This window comes from Canis lupus, chromosome 21 (assembly GCF_011100685.1).
Source record: "Canis lupus familiaris isolate Mischka breed German Shepherd chromosome 21, alternate assembly UU_Cfam_GSD_1.0, whole genome shotgun sequence".
Classification (NCBI taxonomy): domain Eukaryota; kingdom Metazoa; phylum Chordata; class Mammalia; order Carnivora; family Canidae; genus Canis; species Canis lupus.
In genome coordinates this window covers 28,258,185-28,277,848 of record NC_049242.1, presented here as the reverse complement: position 1 = coordinate 28,277,848, position 19,664 = coordinate 28,258,185, and the positions used below count along the sequence as shown (strand labels likewise).

General features: G+C 37.0%; 1 protein-coding gene across 1 annotated transcript; it reads left to right on the top strand.

Moving 5' to 3' along the window:
• Nucleotides 1–15,272: 15,272 nt before the first annotated feature.
• On the top strand, nucleotides 15,273–16,226 carry OR51AC4 (olfactory receptor family 51 subfamily AC member 4). The gene has a single exon (NM_001388834.1). It carries the CDS (start codon nucleotides 15,273–15,275, stop codon nucleotides 16,224–16,226), a length of 954 nt encoding a protein of 317 aa, NP_001375763.1.
• Nucleotides 16,227–19,664: the final 3,438 nt, after the last annotated feature.

Sequence of the window (19,664 nt, the reverse complement as noted above, 5' to 3'; positions counted from 1 at the left end):
TTCGAGCTTGTGTTCAAATTTTGTCCTTTCTTTCCCTTCCTTTTTCCTTTTCTGGTCAAACTTGAATACCATTACTGGAGGAAAGAAAAAGGCAGCTCATAGGTAAATAAATAACAACAAAAAATGACTTGCAAACACATGCAAGAGTTAAATAAGTTAATGAATATTTCTTTAAGGTCTTCTGTGATAAATACTATACTAAAGAAGAAATTAAATATAAACCATATATATCCCCTATTTCAAGGAACTCCTACTCTTGTGAAGATCATGGGACATAGACACAAGCAATCACCCTTCAAAGTAGATCAGGATAAGAATGATGGGAAACATACAGTCAGATGTATATAACACAGAAAAGACATTACCTTTAAGTAGGAGGTAATGCAAAGAATCACTGAAGTGTTGTCAGTAGATTTGTTTATCAGAAAACCTTTAGACTTTCTTTTTTTTATATATTTTTTATTGAAGTTTGATTTGCCAACATACAGTATAACACCCAGTGCCAGTATAACACACTTTCAAGAGACTATCATTAGCAAAAAGAGCAAAGGCAAGTAAAAACATAAAACAAAAAATGTTTAAGTCATTGCAAAAATCAAGTCCTGTAGAGTCTTAATGGCTTAGACACATGAGAAATATGAATGGACAAATAGATTGTGCCTTAAGATTCAGAGTTTTAAAAGTCAAGCTAAAGGCTTTGAGTTTAGTTCTCTATACTAAGAATTGATTTCTTATTCAACAATATTTACTGGAGGATCCCTGGGTGGCTCAGGGGTTTAGCGCCTGCCTTTGCCCCAGGGCGTGATCCTGGAGACCCAGGATCAAGTCCCACGTCAGGCTTCCTGCATGGAGCCTGCTTCTCCCTCTGTCTGTGTCTCTGCCTCTCTTTCTCTGTGTGTGTCTCTCATGAATAAATAAATAATATCTTTTAAAAAATATTTACTGTATCTCTAATATTTTACCACAGTTTAAAGGAGAACATAATAGAATCAAAATTTAAGGTTTATGATTTCAAAGTCTTCGCTGATGCTTATTTTTTATTCTCTACTTCTCAATAGCACACCAATACAATTCCTAGTTGCACGTTTTAAAATATTTTCACCAATATGTCTGAAGTTCCATGATAGCTATGAGTATATCTCCAACATCTAACTTAATATATTTTTGTTGAGTAAATATGGCTTAAAAGGCAAAAAGATAGATTGAAAAGGTGAAGAATAACTACCTGAGTTACTGTAGGAAGCTTTGGCAACAAACCAAAGCAGCACTAGAAACATGATTTTAACAGTGAAGAAGGGGGATGGAGAAGAAATATGTTAGAAAATAAAATAAAATAGATAATTCCAGGTGATAGGCTATATGAGGTAAAATTGAAAGGCATGCAACATTTGAGACATACTGTCTGGAAAAATGTGATGCCACTAACCAACAGAAGGAATAATGTAGGAGATGCAGATTCAGAAAAAAATGTTTTGAAACTATTAATATATGATGTGTCTATGGAAGCATTAAGAAAATAAACCTGCCAAACTATCTTAAACCTGCATAGTGCACTGGAAGAGAACTAAACTAGGTATGAGGCTCTATCTAAGTTCTAGCCTCAGGTATGCCACGAACCAGCTGGTACATTGGTAGAGGCATTTTACTATTCAAATTCTCTGTCCATATAGCTTGGGATAGAACTAGCTCATAGCTACTTTTCTTTTAGGTACAAAAGACTGAAATGCAATCATGAACCAGGAGCTCAAAAATACATGCATACGTATCAGGCTATATGTTTCGTTTCACTGTCAGTCATTCTATTAGAGTCAAAAGAGAAAGAACTAAAAAGAGAAGAGTTCTGGTATTGAATCTCTTCTCTAGCTTTATCTCCAACATGTAGTCTACTTGATCAGAGTGACGGCCTTCAATCATCTGGATTTTTAACCCAAAAAACACATTGTAGTTCCCAGTTATTTACATTGCTTAACTAATGTTTGAGTATTTACCATGAGTTATATCCTATGTTAACTGATTTCTATAATTTAATGCTCACAAAATACTATTTAATTATAAGAACCCAACAGAATGACTACTAGTATGGTTTGCACTTCACACTTTAGGAACCTATGGCATAAGGTAGTTTGAGTAATTTGTCCAAACTAGTCTCTAACCAAGCAGAGATTCAAACTCAAGTTGTCTTACTTAAAAACCCCAGGCTTTTAATACACTGTTTCATTTGCCACTAGCGATCAAATCCCTTCTGTAAACTTTCTTCTCCTTCATTTGCCTTGATCCCATTATATTCTTGTCTACCTACTACAATTTTCACAGTTCTGAGTCTTTTTTCCAATATTCTTTTTATTATTATCTCTAGTGTGTTGTTGTTGTTGATGATGATGATTCATAGCCCCTTCCCAATTGTTCTGTTGAGATTAGGATGTGAAATTAAAATATAAGATCTTCGTTAGTGTCCAGTGAAAAATATTAGACTTTTACTAGTGGCTAGTACGATTTCAAGGAATTGGTGAGAGTAAAGCCTGATTACAGATTGCAAGATGTTGAGTGTGTGACAGCTGAAAGCAGCAGTGGTGAACAACTCTTGAGAAGATGTCCATTTATGTCAGAGGAGTTTTGTGGTAAATAAGAATTTGAAACAAGAAAGTGAACAATTTTTGGAATTAATTCCCCCCGATACAAAAAGATAATTCAATCATGTTATTATATGGGTGTTCTGCTTCTTCCATTGAAGCCAAAAGTAGTCAGAAAAATTTTAAGGGATATATGGAAGATTTTCAAGAAATATATTTGATCCAGATCTTTACAATAAAATAAAAAACAATGATTATTAGTTATTGCCAAAGCTCATGTGGGGAAAAAAAAGAGAAATCTAAAAGAGATACTATCGAGAAAAAGATGTGTAGGGCAGAAAAATAATAATGAATAAACAATTTCCTAATAGTAGTGAAGGCTGTTAAGGTAGGAAAAAAGAAAGATTTTATAGTAGAGATAAGGGTATCCTGGCAGAAGAAGAGGCTACACATGACCAGAGGGGAACTGATTTTTCACCAGGAAAGTTCAACTTTTCAGGATCAAGAATAGTCAAAGAGAGGGGATCTAATTGCAGGAAGAGCATCATTATCCAGCAGTTGAAAGAAATGATGAGTAGAAGGACAAATGGTCCATAAATAGTTATGGGATACCAAGGATCCCCAAAAGAAAGATCAAGTTTGGTCAGAGAGGGAATTGTTGCCTCCTTCAGCTGATGCTAGTCAGGTAAGAGATTATGTCCATCTCCTTGGTCTTTCCCATCCCTTTCCTCTCAGAATCCAGATCAGCAGTGATCTTCCCCATTCATAATCTTTTTCCTGTGCCCATCTACTTACTTTCCTTTCTGAAGTACTGAGGATACCACATTTAAAATGAATTTTTGCTAATGTATTAAAATAAATAACATAAAATAAATGACCTGATTTTTAAAATCAGCTTAGATATCAACTAAATCACAGTTCCTAAGATAAGCAGGGATGGCATGGCTTCATAGTCTATGGTCAAGTCTTCCTTTCTCACCATCAGCCATTTAGTGCTGTCCTTTGTTTTTATGTGAAACCACAGATTTTGTTTTTTTAATTTAATTTCAATTAGCCAACATATAATACATCGCTAGTTTCAGATATAGTGACCAATAATTTATCAGTTGTGTATAACACCCAGTGCTCATCACATCATGTGTCCTTAATGCCAGTCACTTAGTTACCCAAACCCCCACCCACCTCCTCTCTAGCAATCCTGTTTGTTTCCCAGAGTTAGCATGAGAGACTCCTAACTCTGGGAAACGAACAAGGGATGGTGGAAAGGGAGGTGGGCAGAGGGTGGGGTGACTGGGTGACGGGCACTGAGGGGGGGCACTTGATGGGATGAGCACTGGGTGTTACGCTATATATTGGAAAATTGAACTCCAATAAAAAAATAAATAAATAGAGTTTAAGTCTGTTCTAAGAATCATCCAGAATCCTAATATCTTCTATTATAGTTCACATCATTTCCCTTTCTGTCTAATACTTGCTGCTTACCTCACTCAAAGCAACTGCAGCTGTGGTAACATACCCACAAACTATGGCAGGAGAGGCCATGAACAATGAGTCAACAGATCTGAGAAACCTGTAACCCTCTTATCAGAGATAGCCGGAACTTTGTCAGACACATGCAGTCCAGTAGAACTCATGGGTTTGTTATTTACCAAGTTTCACTTAAATGCTCTTCTTTTTTTTCCCCTCATTCTTCCTAATCATTTATATCTTTCTCATATCCTTGACTTCTGATTTATGTCATATCTTATCATTTCCATTTTATTTACCACCTTGATTCTTCCCTGCCCCAAATATATAGATAAGCCTCTCCCCCCAAACAACAACAACAACAAAACAGTGAGTAAAAGCTTCCATCAAACTGGCTGCCATACCTGTGACAGCTGGCCTGTCTCTACCTCTTTTCTGCTTTGGATGAAATGATTTGAACTCCTTTTACACTAAATTGTTCCAAAAGAGTTTTTACCAGCAAGAGGAAAGTAAATTAAAAAAAAAAAAAAAATCTCAAGGATCCTTTTTAACCTGTAAGAAATCTTATCTTTGGGGAGCCTGGGTAGCTCAGTCAAGTAAGTGTCTGCCTTCAGTTCAGGTCATGATCCCAGCCAGGGTCCTGGGATGCAGTGCCAGGTCAGATTCCCTGCTCAGAAGGGAGAAGGGAGCCTGCTTCTTCCTCTCCCTTTGTCCCACCCCTAGCTTGTTCTCTCTCTCCCTCTCTCTCTCTTTCTCTCTCTCTCTCAAATAAATAGACAAAATCTTAAAAAGAAAGAAAGGAAGAAAGAAAGAAAGAAAGGAAGAAAGAAAGAAAGAAAGAAAGAAAGAAAGAAAGAAAGAAAGAAAGAAAGAAAGAAAGAAAGAAAGAAGAAAGAAAAGAAATCTTATCTGTGACTGACTATAGTTGGAGCAAAAAAGCCCCTGGCCCTTTTTTTCTGCTGAGCCCATTTTGGAATTAACTCAACTTTCACATTCTGACTGAAATAATTTTTCCTCACAGAGATTGGCTGTGTCAAGAGCCATAAACCACCCTTCAATGAACTCTTCATTAGCTTGAAAGAGCATGGCGTGGTTGGATAGTAAGATATTTATATTAATAACAAATATCATTTCATTGGCATTGGACATGCCTCCACTACTACCATGGATCTACCTGCTTAAGCCATGATCTTGGGCAGGCGTTATACATGGGGGTATATAGCAAGAAAAAAACAAAAAAAAAGAGAGAAAGAAAGAAAGAAGAAAGAAAGAAAGAAGAAAGAAGAAAGAAAGAAAGAAAGAAAGAAAGAAAGAAAGAAAGAAAGAAAGAAAGAAAGAAAGAAAGAAAGAAAGAAAGAAAGAAAGAAAGAAAGAAAGAAAGAAAGAAAGAAAGAAAGAAAGAAAGAAAGAAAGAAAGAAAGAAAGAAAACACAGATCCTTTCCTCCGTACCAGGAGTATGCCTAACCTAAAACCTGAGATTCACATACACCTTCAACCCCTGCTCACTGTCTAGCAGAGGAAGGGAGACATACATGTGGGGAAAAATACCCTGTAAGACCAACTACTATTGCATAAAACTTACCAAGTTTAAAACATATTTCTGATATAACAATCGTTCTAAAACCACAAAGATTCCCACTATTATTTTGCCATTGGCTATTGAGGATATTGAAGTCCAAAAGGTTCAGTCACATGGTTTACCTGCACATATGGTAGGAAATCAGGCTGAAAATTAAATGCATGTTGTCCTTTGCCAAATCTCATACTCTTCCTGGGCAACACTGTTATTAATAACAATTTAGAGTGATCAAGTAAAAGAATAAATGTTTCTCCCTCAGAATTAAAACTATTTGTTAGAAGCTAGAAAGTGTTCAGCCTATTTTTCGTATGTTAAATGCCATGCAAACATATAGGACTGCCTGGATAGGGCAAAGATCCAACACTGCTGTATGCACCCATCTAATTCAGAATTGTAAGATTACAAAGAAGGACCCTATGTTTAAGGACTTTTTTTAAAATTGTTTTTATTCATTGATGGGAGAGAGAGAGAGAGGCAGAGACACAGGCAGAGGGAGAAGCAGGCTCCATGCTGGGAGGGCGACGCGGGACTCGATCCCGGGACTCCAGGATTGTGCCCTGGGCCAAAGGCAGGCGCTAAACCACTGAGCCACCCAGGGATCCCCTGTTTAAGGACTTTTTAAAAAGACTTTATTTATTTGGGAGAGAAACAGAGAGCACAGAGGGCGAGTGAGAGGGACAAGAAGACTCCTCGATGAGTGTGGGGAGCCCAATGTGGGTCTCAATCCCAAGACAGAAGGACCCCGTGTTTAAAGGAGTAGGATAAATCAGTGTGAAAATGGATCTATCTGTATACCTATATAGATATATGACACTATATAGCATCACTCAGGTGTAATCAAAGATTGTCTCTGCCCTGTACCGTGCCTCTACCCCTGGTTCTTTCTGATGCTCACATGCAGTTTGTCCAGGAATCCAGTACACTCTAGCAACACAGTGGATGATTTAGGGTCATGAGTGATGATGTGACTAACATTTAATAGTGGTTTTAGGGAACTGAAAAGGCAGCGAGACTTCCATCCATCAATACAAAGAGAGCCTTTTAAGAGCCATGGCATTTCAAGTATAATTGTGTTGCTACTTTTCCTTTCTCTCATGGTGAACATATGAAATTATCAAGGAAGAGTTCATGTGGTAATAAAGAACACAAGGAGATAGTTCTTGGATCTGAACAGAAAAAGATAGAGCTTAAACATTTTAAAGAATCTTCACATGCATTAATTTGGAGAACAAATAGTGTATAAGTACGTTTTCTCTTCCCATTGCTCAAAACCCTCACCGATAAATAAATATACCTCTCGTGGGCCCATGGATTTTGTATTGCATTTTGAAAACCAAATTGCTTATACTGATAGGGCCCCACACCAATATAGTATAATTTCCTATGGTCTTTCATTTCTTAGGAGTGGCCCTGACAGAAACCATTGCTATGAGGTTCATTCTAGCCTCTAGTGAGAACTAAAATTCCCTGTACAGTATACTTATTTCTGTATAGTAAGGCCAGATACAGTGGTATAATATATTTAGTTCATGCCCCACAGAAATTAGATAAGGCTGTTGAGAAGCCAGATTAAGGTCTAAAAGGATGGAGAAAGCTCTAAATCTCTAATGCCTTACACTCTTGACAAATACAGGTTTCCTCCTACCTAAAAGTGAAAGCATCCCTATGAAAACTTTTGGAAGCCAAGACAGTGTAAAACAACACCAAAAAAACCCAAATTAATTACTATTAAGTTATATGAAAACATTGTTAGCATTCCCAGATCCAAACCATAACACCTCTTCAGCTTTTCAGATTCATTAGGATGTATGTTGCTAACAGATGCACAAAATACATACATGGAGATAAAGCACAGATGCTCACAGACACAGTTCAAAGCCATGAGGGCTTGATGCTGAGATGCTGACATGCTGAGTGTGGTTCCTGGGGAAGGAGCCTGATGGCACCACTCTGGCTGCTCAGGGCATGAGCTGCCTCTGTAAGGGCTTGGCTACTGGCAACACACTGAATGCTAGTTATGTTTTTTGCCTTTTCTCATAACAGTGCAAACCCTGTTTGGATTTCTTTTGTTTAACAAAAAATGGGTACTGATGTAGGTCTTTTGTAAACACAAGGTATTGTTGAACATTTTTAAACATTCATTTCTCTTTACAAGCATTTGTCTTAATCCCCAGAAATATTATGCCATGGTCTTCAAAAAATAGCTTTCTATGTTATAAAATCAGATGTCTTATACTATTTCCTTATTTTATTTGCCCACTTAATCTAACCCTTCTTAAAAATCTCCTTCAATGACTAAATATTATTAGTCTTTCAACAATATTGTTCCCAAAAGTTGGGAATCTTTTCCTTCAAACGATAGCTAAGGCATTTTCCTCTTTGCCATGTATCTTTTGAGGAGATATTTCTCTTTATTCTAATATCAGTTCCGCCACTCCCTTCACCATACTGAGTCCTTGAGGGATCCACTTGCTCTCTAATGCAATTTCAACCCTTTACAAGCTATTATTTCTATGTTAATGGTGAATAAATGTGATTCCAGCAAAGATTTCTCTTATAGACTTAAATTTTATACATCTCTGAATACATGTGCCCTGATAACCTCACCTCACTTCAGTATGCTACTGTCTACTCCTGAATCTGTTCCTCCTTTATGGACTCCTTTACCATATGCACACACATATATACAGATACATATACACATCCACACACACACATATTCACTCAAGATAATTCTTACTACTTTTTTCTTTGTCTGATATATTATTCTCATTCTGAATGTCTTTGACATTTGATGACTCTTATAGCTATATTCTAACCAAAATCTTTCCTAAGCTAAATACAGTTACCAAATATACTTCTCCATTTATCTTCGTACATATACTTCAGACTTTGTATTAATTCCATGTCAATATTTAATTTTTGATATGCGGAATAGAGTTATAACAACTACTGTGATGCCTTTGTCTGCTGTTTCCAAAATCTATGTCAGTTCTGGATCAGTTTCTATAGATTGATTTTTTTCTTCTTTTTGTGAGTCATATTTTCCTACATTTTCTATGCACATTTTGATTACATGTCAGGCATTGTGAGTTTTACCTTGTTGGGATGTAAGAGTAGAATTTGTATTTACTAAAAGATTTACGTAAAACTTATATAATCCTAAAAACTATTTATATACCTATAAATATTCTTAAGCTTTGTTCTGATATGACTTTTAATTTATCTGGAAACAGTTTGATCCTTAAATTCTTGTGCTTAAGATTTATCAGGCATGACAAGACAGCATTTAACCTAGGATTAATTATTAACTACCCCCTACTGAAAGGGACATTATTTTTCTAAATACTCTGCCCAGTGCCCTGTGGACTACAAGTTCTTCCAGTGTGATTGGGATCAGGCACTTATTCAGGCCATGTGTGAGCATTAAGCTTATTTCATTTCCCTTTTAGAGGGTTGTTTCTTTGGCCTCAGGTAGCTTCTTTATACATAAGCAGCATTCAGCACTCTGATTAGTATTTAAGGGGACCCTCTGCAGATCTTTAAGGCTCTGTCTTTGTGTAGTTCTCTTTTTTTTTAATTACTCTGTCTCATGAACTCCAGAGAGTTTTGTCTTCTTAGATTCTCAGCAATAGTTCCTCATCAAAAGTTCACAGGCTCTGTCTTTTTTGCCTGGTGATCCTCTCGAAGTAGTGACTTGGGGTCATTGTACGATTTATTTTGTATATTTCCCTGACTCTCAGGGATTATAATCCTTTGTTGTCGGAGATTCATCATCTTAAAAACTATTGCTTCATACCTTTTGTCTAATTATTTTGGCTGTTTGAGATTGGAAAATGAATTCAATCCCTTTTACTCTATTTTGGCCCCAAACAGAAGCCCTCATCACTGATTATTCTTCATTGATCAAGGATATGGTGAATGACTCTGTACACTGGATACCATTCTAGGCATTGTGAATGAAGTAGGAAATAAAGATTTAAAACTTTTAAAGGAGAGGAAAATGTTACAATTACAGGAAAGATATAAAAATCCTTAAAAAGAGAGAGGGATCCCTGGGTGGCTCAGCAGTTTAGCATCTGCCTTGGGCTCAGGGCATGACCCTGGAGTCCCAGGATCAAGTCCCACATGGGGCTCTCTGCAAGGAGCCCGTTTCTCCCTCTGCCTGTGACTCTGCCTTTCTCTCTCTCTCTCCCTCTCTCTCTCTCTGTCTCTCACGAATAAATAAATAAAATCTTCAAAAAAAAAACCTTAAAAAGAGAGAAAATTACTTACAACTAATAGATTTACAGGGGAGAAGATCCAAAACTTTTAATAAAGCTATACTAATACTAACATAAGTGATCATATACTTAGAAAAAAAAAAAAAAAAAGAGAGAGAGAGAGAGTGCCTGGGCGACTCAGTTGGTTAAGAGTCTGCTGTCGGCTCAGGTCATGATCCTGGAATCCTGGGATCAAGCCTTGTAATGAGCTCCTCACTCGACAGGAAGTCTGCTTGTCCCTCTGCCCCTCTCCCTGCTCATACTTTCTCACCTTCTCTCTCAAATAAATTAATAAATAAATATTATTTTTTTAAATTCTATAACATTACAATATTGAGAAAATATAGTAATGGGCATCTATGGTAATGATATTGAAAGAAACAGTGATGAGGGCTTCCGTTTCTCAAAAACAATGGTGGAAAATTATAGTTCAAAATGATTCAGCTCAAAAAATGATCCAAACTAACTCTGGAGATGTAAAGGTCACCTATTAGGAAAAAAATCACTTCTTAGAAAAGAACTGATCACATTTGTGGTGAACAGTAGTGACACAACTGGTTTCATGCTGGAATATGTGCTTAATTACAGGGACTCTGGAGCATTGAGAAAAGCAGCTTTGGCATACTCCTGCTTCCAAGTGATTTGGTGTCTGCAACGTCTCATGTGTAGCACATTGAAAACCACTATCTCATGAGGATATTTTCATCATCTCCCTCTGGCACCTTATGTCTAAAATCTTCTACTTGTGATAATAAATAACTCCAGTACTTGGCAAATACCTCTATTGGAGGCTTCTAACATCTTCTGAGAACCCATGCATTCTCTGTGTATGCCAAGGAAGGTAAATATCAGAGAAGAATTGTGTTGCTCAGCTCACCTGCCAATCCATGCTGAGGGTGCCTTTTACATGGTGAGAAGGCTGCATAGTACATAAAAAGAACTGCTGAATGTATGTTCTGTAAAAGAACAAAGATGAGGGACATCTGGCTGGCTCAGCAGAGGAGCATACAACTCTTGATTTCAGGGTTGTGAGTTTGAGCCCCACGTGGGCTATTGAGATTACTTAAATAAATATAACTTAAAAAAATAAAAGAACAAAAATGAGGAACCAGCTTTAGGAGTTGCTGCACTGAAGTTTTCCGTAGATTTAAAATGAAAGTCATGGTAGCTGAGGTCTTTAGAAAGGAAACCAAAGGGAGAGTTGGGAAAAGATGAGAGTACAGACACCAAACTGAGGAACCAGGAAGCATGTTATAAAGTTCAAGGTTAACAGGTGTCAATTCATAGAGAACAAGGATTTGTTTGAGCTCTGGGGGAAGACTGGAGAAGTGATACATCTTAAAATGATTTTTTAGGAGGTTAGAAGTGAGGCATAAAAAGTTGATCATTAAATGTCTTTTGGGTCTCCAGGAATAGCCTTTGAGATATCTTTCTGGCTGATTGGGCAATCTACCACAATTAAATGCAACTCTAGCACGAGGATAACTGGAAATTGACAGGTTGATAAATACCAGAATGAATAGTCTCCATCTGATTGTCACCTCTCTTGCTATTCTTCAGTACTAATGAACCTCGGTGAGGAAGATAACCCCCCAAACTTTTTGTACATCAGAATTTAAAGGGGAGCCTGGATTTCTAGTGTTTTAAATCTTCATTAAGGTTTAGCACATTTTTTAATAATAAATTTATTTTTTATTGGTGTTCAATTTGCCAACATACAGAATAACACCCAGTGCTCATCCCGTCAAGTGCCCCCCTCAGTGCCCGTCACCCATTCACCCCCACCCCCCGCCCTCCTCCCCTTCCACCACCCCTAGTTGGTTTCCCAGAGTTTGGAGTCTTCCATGTTCCATCTCCCTCTCTGATATCTCCTACCCATTTCTTCTCCCTTCCCTTCTATTCCCTTTCACTATTATTTATATTCCCCAAATGAATGAGACCATATAATGTTTGTCCTTCTCCGATTGACTTATTTCACTCAGCATAATACCCTCCAGTTCCATCCACATCGAAGCAAATGGTGGGTATTTGTCGTTTGTAATGGCTGAGTAATATTCCATTGTATACATAGACCACATCTTCTTTATCCATTCATCTTTCGATGGACACCAAGGCTCCTTCCACAGTTTGGCTACATTAGGAATCTCTAAACAAGGAATTTATTTGTTTAAACAAAATTTACTATGAGCCTTAGGTCACAAGAGAGTTGGGGTCTCCTTACTCAGGTATGCGAAAGGTGCAATCCCAATCTTAAAGATGTTTAAAATCAGATTGCATAAGAAAAACTCAGTTGGAAGAAAGTTTGAAATCATTTGTTATAATGCCAACTATTGGGGAAAAAAGTACATTCTGTAAGGATTTAGTGGTTTGAGGAACTTTGTAGTCTGAAATAGTCATCGGAAGATTTTATAGAATGTTAGATATAGGCTGACTTTTATTTATTTTTTTTAAAGATTTTATTTATTTATTCATGAGAGACACAGAGAGAGAGAGACAGAGACAGAGACACGGGCAGAGGGAGAAGCAGGCTCCACACCAGGAGCCCGACGTGGGATTCGATCCCAGGTCTCCAGGATCACACCCTGGGCTGAAGGCAGCACTAAACCGCTGAGCCACCGAGGCTGCCCTAGACTGACTTTTACCACCAGTGAAGGTAAAGCACGATCACTTTTGAGATCCTATCAGAAAGTGTACAAATATTTTGATGTTAGAATAAGTTACATGTCGTGTAATTAAGCAACCAATCTGACTAGAGTGGACAGTGATTAGAAAAAAAACAAAATTAGTTGAAATAAAAAACAGTCATTGAACAAGGCTAGACATATGGGCATAAGACATAGGGGCACATTTGAAACAGCTGATCATATGACTAAGTATGTACTTGAGTTTTTACATTGGTGGTGCAGTTGTGTTGATAGTGGCATGGATGCTTGTCCTGGTAGTGCTTAGAAGCTCAGCATGCCAAAATCAGAAGGGAGGAATAAGTGTAAAGGAGAGTAGAGTGAATTCCAAAACATTCTGGAGATAAATCAAAGGAAGAAAGACGGTTTTATGTGTGTATATGAACCTATAGTATATGTATTTGTGTATGTTTCAATGAGGTGCATTGTATGTGTTGTGGTAGGTCAGAACTTTAGACCTAGAAGAGTTCCAGGCCTTAGTTTGGTGTGGCAAATGTGTTGAGTTACACTGAGTGTGTGATATATTCAGATACCCCATCTATTACAAACTAGGAGTCTTCCCCTTCTCCTCGTCCACCCCCTCAGTCTTCTGTCAAAGACTCAGATAATGCATATGCCCAGATGAAAAAATATGTAAGGCCTAGTATTCTAATCCCCCCCAAATTTGGTCTCCTTAGGGGGCCTTCTTGTGAGGGGCTGACTCACTCCCTCAGCTAAAAAGACATGCTCTGTGGAACCCTTTTTACTAGGCATTCTAGGAAAGAATGTAGTAAGATAGACTAGAACAAACATAGGTCTATACACCAACACATGGAAATGTATATTTTGTGAATCATAGGGGATCTGCTCTTCAAAAATACCTTTGCTTCTCTAAAAAGATAACTTTGTTTACACTGACATGCTTTTAAAGCAACTCAGTACTAATCATGCCCGAGGGCAAAAAAAGTATAGTCTCTTACTCCAATCCTCCCTGTCTCTTCCCCCCCCCCTCCCGAAAAGGATTCCTTCATTAATCTTTTTGTTTTTGTTTTGTTTTGTTTTGTTTTTGTTTTCCTGGTGTTTTAAGTTTTGGTCACACTATGGAATAATATGATTTTACAAAAGACATTATATTTTGATTTCATGGTCTTCCAAATAGAGTTTAGATCAGTAATATTACCTTCTGTCTTCCCCAATCTCACTAATCCAAATGCAGTTACATCAGTGTTTTGTTTCTGCTTGCAATCTTAAAAAACACTTAAATCTAAGTGTATTCAACCAGTCATTTAGAATCTCTTTCTACCCCTCTTTGTAAGATAAATCTTTAAGTGCTAATACCAATTCCTCCAATTAGGTTATTTTTGTTTGTTTGAGTATAATTGACACACAGTGTTACATTAGTTTCAGCTATATAACATCGCGATTTGACAAGTCTATATATTATGCTGTGCTCACCTCAAGTGTAGCCACCATCTGTCACCATACAAAGCTACTATAATACCATTGACTATATCCCCTGTGATGTTCCTTTTATTCCCATTACTTATTCTTTCCATAACTGGAAACCTGTATCTCTCATTCACCCATTTTGCTCATCCCCCTCACTCCCCTCTGCCATTAGCTTATTCACTGTATTTACGGATCTGATTCTTTTTATTAATTTTTTGTACATTCCACATCAATGATCCAATTTTTAAGATATTTCCTCAAGCATTGGTATCTATTCCCTAATAAATGATATCTATGTTTTCAAGTAGACGTATTTCAAATTTTATTCAGCAACTTATTTGTTAAAAATTATTTGTTAATGTTTGAACTATCCTAGTACTATCTAAGATGCTAATGACAGTATTCACTTTAATGATTTTATCACTCATATTTTGAAACATCAACACATAATTTTAAAAATCAACATAGAATATAAAATTAATGATCTCACATGAAGGGTTTTTTAATGACTTGGGGTTTATTTGTGTTATTGAAATATTCTATGCTTTATTTCTGCAGGTAAAACTAACAGAAAAAATTACCAGGTTTCCAGAGGCCTGAATATTTATAGGTATGATGTTGACCTGGAGAAAATACAGGAATTTCTTTCAGAGTTTCAGCTAAGGTAATTGAAAATAAAAGTAGATTCAAGCACAATTAAATAAACACAATTAATAAATAGAAAGACTTCTGAGAAAATTTTTCTAAGCATTGAGATACAAAAGAAAATTATGTGCTTAATTTTCATGGTCACTTGATCAATGATTAGAGTGTTCTAGGCCAAAGGAACTCTAATATCTCTTATTTTTCTTTTTTTTTAAACATTAATGCATTTTTAAAAAGATTTTATTTATTTATTCATGAGAGACACACAGAGAGAGAGAGAGAGAGAGAGACACAGACACAGACAGAGGGAGAAGCAGGCTCCATGCAAGGAGCCCAATATGGGACTTGATCCCAGATCCAGGATCACACCCTGAGCCGAAGGCAGACACTCAACCGCTGAGCCACCCAGGCATCCCTCTCTTCTGTTTTCATAGGAGTTATCCATTGCCGTAACTCCAGGTAGTTACTCAGATAAATTGGGAAACATTTTAAGGATCAACTCTTTGATATAAAGGATGCCTAGAATTATGCTTCCCAGAGGAGTTAGATGTATTATGTCCTCCTATCTTAAAGTCGATGTTTTTCTCCCAATAGAAACACTTAGAAGCTGATCTGGGCTGGATCCCAAGAAATATCTTTATGGAACTTATAAATAAGAGCTTTTTCCAGCCACCCACTCTCCTTCTAACAGGCATTCCTGGACTGGAGGCTATACAAATATGGATCTCTATCCCATTGTGTGTCATGTATCTAATTTCTCTCCTGGGGAACTGTATCATCCTCTTTGTTATCAAAATGACCTCCAGGCTTCATGAGCCTCAGTACATCTTCCTATCTATGCTGGCAACCACAGATGTGGGTCTGTCTTTATCAACTCTACCTACAGTACTCATGGTCTTCCTCTTGAATCACAGAGAAATTGAGTTCCATTCTTGTCTAACACAGATGTTCTTCATCCATACCTTCTCCTCCATGGAGTCAGCCATCCTATTGGCCATGGCCTTTGACCGATTTGTGGCTATTTGCAACCCACTGCACTACACCATGGTCTTAACTTCTCCTCGGATTATTGGGATGGGGATTGCAGCCATGGTTAGGGGAGTGGTGTTGATGGTACCCTTGCCAATCCTGCTCAAGCGATTGTCCTTCTGCAAGGATGTTATTCTATCACATTGTTACTGTTATCATCCTGATGTTATGAAACTGGCCTGTGGCCCTGTCAGAGTCAACATCATCTATGGGTTGTCCCTTGTCCTCTGCTCCTTTGGAGTTGATGCTGTGTTCATTGTCATTTCATACATCCTTATTTTGAAAACAGTGCTGGATATTGCCTCAGAAGATGGTCAGCTCAAGGCACTTAATACTTGTGTTTCCCACATTTTTACTGTCTGCATCTTTTATGTGCCACTCATTGTGCTGGCTCTAATTCACAGGTTTGGGACATTCACGTCTCCTCTTCTCCATGTCACCATGGCCAATCTCTTTCTCTTCTTGACCCCTGTCCTTAATCCCTTGGTTTATAGCCTGAAAACCAAACAGATAAGATCTGTAATATACAAGGTATTCAAAGGCAGGGGAAACTTGTTCAAGTAGTCAAGTATGGCTTAGTGAAAATGACACCCTGACTCTCTCTTCCTCCTTCACCCATCTTTTTCCCTCTGAGAAATGTATCGTCATTTCGAGGATGGTTTGTATATTTATTTCTCCAGAGCATTGAAATGCTCTTCTTGGGATAGGCTGATGCCCTCTTCCCTTCAAACTATTTTCACAATAGCTAAGGTAATGCTGGTGGTCTGTTAGGAAATAATTTCATGTACATCTTTTTGAAATTATTCAGCAGTTATGAGAGTTCTCATTTTTAAGCCGTTTACCTTGAAATGGGTAATATGTCATGTAGTTACTTTTTTAATCTTATCTTTCCTTATCTTTCCTCTTATCTCGCTGTCTCATACACACACACACACATCATGACACCATGTTCCCAAAAGGGAATTCTTTAGATTCAATATGGCCACTTTATTCCACAGTCTCACTTTTACTGTTTATTTTCTGTGCACTGTATTTGGAAAAATAAGTGTTGGCAAAAATGGAAGATGGGTGGACACTGCAAATGTTTATATCAATATTCTGCATTTCCTTATTTTAGATAGTATTAGAGAGTGAATAATAAATCAAATGTAAAACATCTTTTTTTTTTCCCCAAAAATTGTACTGGGTGATTTCAGACAGCTTGACAGAGAAGATGTGTCTTAGTTTTATCTACACACTGCCCTTAAACTGAAAATTTTCCTTATATTATACAGATGTTTTCTTCTATTGCATTTCTTGTCATCAAATAGAGCTCTTTTCTATGACCTCTACTGATTTTTGCCTTGGGTGTTCTCTATTTCATTTTTTCCATAGTTTATTCCGATGATGTAGCTCTCAATTCCATCCATGTAACTCAGGGCCAATACATGATGATTTGTTATTGCTGTTTGTGTGTGTGCTTGTGTATCAGTACTGCATGCACATGTCTCTGTTTTAGAATCCAACTCCCTGTTGTACCACTGGTAAATGCATGTACAATAAAGTAGCTTGAATAAGGAAGATTGCACATTCTTAAAAGTCATCATTAAATTCTACTATTTTTCATCCTGCACATCCCATTCCTGACAAAAATCTCTATTGCTGCTATTGCAATAGTGCAGGGCTAGATAATTACAAGTAACTAAACTATATATATATATCTATTGCTGCTATTGCAATAGTGCAAGTCTTTTAAATTACAAGTAATTAAACTATATCCTAAAGTAAACACAGAAAATATTAATAGGAATACAAAAATAACCAGATTTACAATGTCTAGCATTTAATTAAATAAATATCAGACATACAAAGAAGGGAAATGAAACTTCATACTATGGAGGAAAAATCAATCAAAACTGACCCATCTAGATGACTGACAGGATGTCATAGTAGAACTAAGCTTAGGGGTCAATGCACCAATAGAAAAACTGGATTCTATGAAATGTTTGATGTTACAAAAGATATAAGAGATCATTATACAGTTATTAAAAGATAAGCAAGCATTTTTTTCGGTGAAAGATGAAAAGTGTATATCAGGTATAGAGATCAGCAACTAAAAACATTTTTGAACTAACATACAGTATTCAAAGTACTTAAAAATTGTTTGGCAAGACTAGGCTGTGGAAAAAAGGTAGACGGGACATGGAAAGGTTAGCATAACATATGGATTAGATTAAATTTATCACATCAAACCTGGACTGCATTGTAAAAATTTGAAGTAAAGATTCAACATGATCATATATGTTTTATGAAGTTTACACAGCAGTGTAAATAGGGGTCAAGGCATGGAGTAACATTACATGAAGAAAACTTAGCTACTATAGTATAAGGGAATAGTAAAAGCTTGAGTTAGTCAAAACTACAAGCATACAGACAGAGAAACCCACTGAACATATATTTAGGAGGTAGAGAGAGTCAAGTTAATAATGATTAAATGTGGTTAAATATAAGAGGAATATAGAGAGATAATAATAGGATTTTTTTTCTATATAACAAAATAGAAATTCCAAGTCATGTACAAAGGGAATTTTCAAGAAAGAAACATTTGGAACAGTAGTTGATGAATTTGAATGATGAATGTATCTATGCACATACACCTAATTAGAAATCAAAAGGCAGTGGAAGGGGCTCATAGGTGGCTCAGTCATAGTTAAGTGACTGACTTTTGATTTCAGCTGAGGTTGTGATCTCAGGTGTGAGATTGAGCCCCACGTTTGGCTCACAAGCTGGATATGGAGCCTGCTTGGGATTCCCTCTCTCTCTCTTCATTGGCCCCCCTACCCCCCACCAAAAAAGAAAAGGTACTGGGGGTCCTATAGACTATGCTCAGTCTTCACCAAGTATAACACCACCACAGTAGTGATATACATCAGGCACGGGGGTGATCCCAACCACAGGGTGTACCCGTCAGCCCTTGGAGGCCAGTAAGAATGAAAAGGAAAGGTTGAAATGTTGTGAAGTTGGACTCAGACACGGGAAACTGTAAGAAGTCTTACTCAAAGCAGTTTATAGACATGCATCTTGAAGAAGAAGAGAAAATGAAATACCAAATTCAAGAGACTCCAGCCATTTGGCAAAATATTTCCAGGGATGTTAAAGACTGGGAGTGAGAAAACTATCAAGAAGAAAATGACCTTAATAAATGTTATGCTTGGAAACAAAATTTTCTTTTTCTTCCAAGATTATTGTGGGATAAATCAGGCAATTCTTTTACTAGGAATCTCCATAGTTAGCCACTTGTGCAACCAGACAGAAGATAGTTAAATCCTGAAGTAATAATGATTAGTGAACTTTGTCTCAAGTCCATCCTGAAAAAAGCCAAATCCAGTAAAAGGGGATGAGAAATATGCTACAGGAAAAGTAAGTAGCTCTTAGCAAAAAACACAGTCTACTTCAGATTATTAGAAGAAATTGAAACATGATCCTAGATAGTAGTCAAACCAGTATCACTGAATCGTTGGTCACTAAAAGAAAATAATTCTGAGCTGGAAACAGACAGTGAATATCATTCTTTCTGCTGTCTCTCTGTCTCTGTGTGACTGTCTCTCTCTGTCTCTCTCTTCATTGTCTGCTATCTCTCTCTGGCTGTTTGTGTCCTGAGCTCTCTCCATGATAAGAATTTCAGAAGGCGACTATTTTAGTTTCCAAACCAACATATCGAATTGCCACTGCAGCCACACTATACTGTTCTAAACCGAGAAGATATCTGTACTGTTACCTAAGACTCTCCTTTCTTGATTTGGCCAATGATAGAATATTACTTTATTGAAAAGTTCACCTTTATTCTATAAGTGCAACCTCATTGTCTACTTGACTCCTCACTGCAAGATAAAATATTCGAAGTACTTACATATTAAAAAATAAGCAAAACAATTCTCTTTTGACCTCATTTTCAATTCCAATGCCATTCCAAACTTTCACCTCATATTTGGTATTCCTTAAATGACATATATATATATATAA

Excerpts from the sequence above, each read along its gene's own strand:
- OR51AC4 (NM_001388834.1), top strand. The coding sequence starts at position 15,273 with ATGGAACTTATAAATAAGAGCTTTTTCCAGCCACCCACTCTCCTTCTA.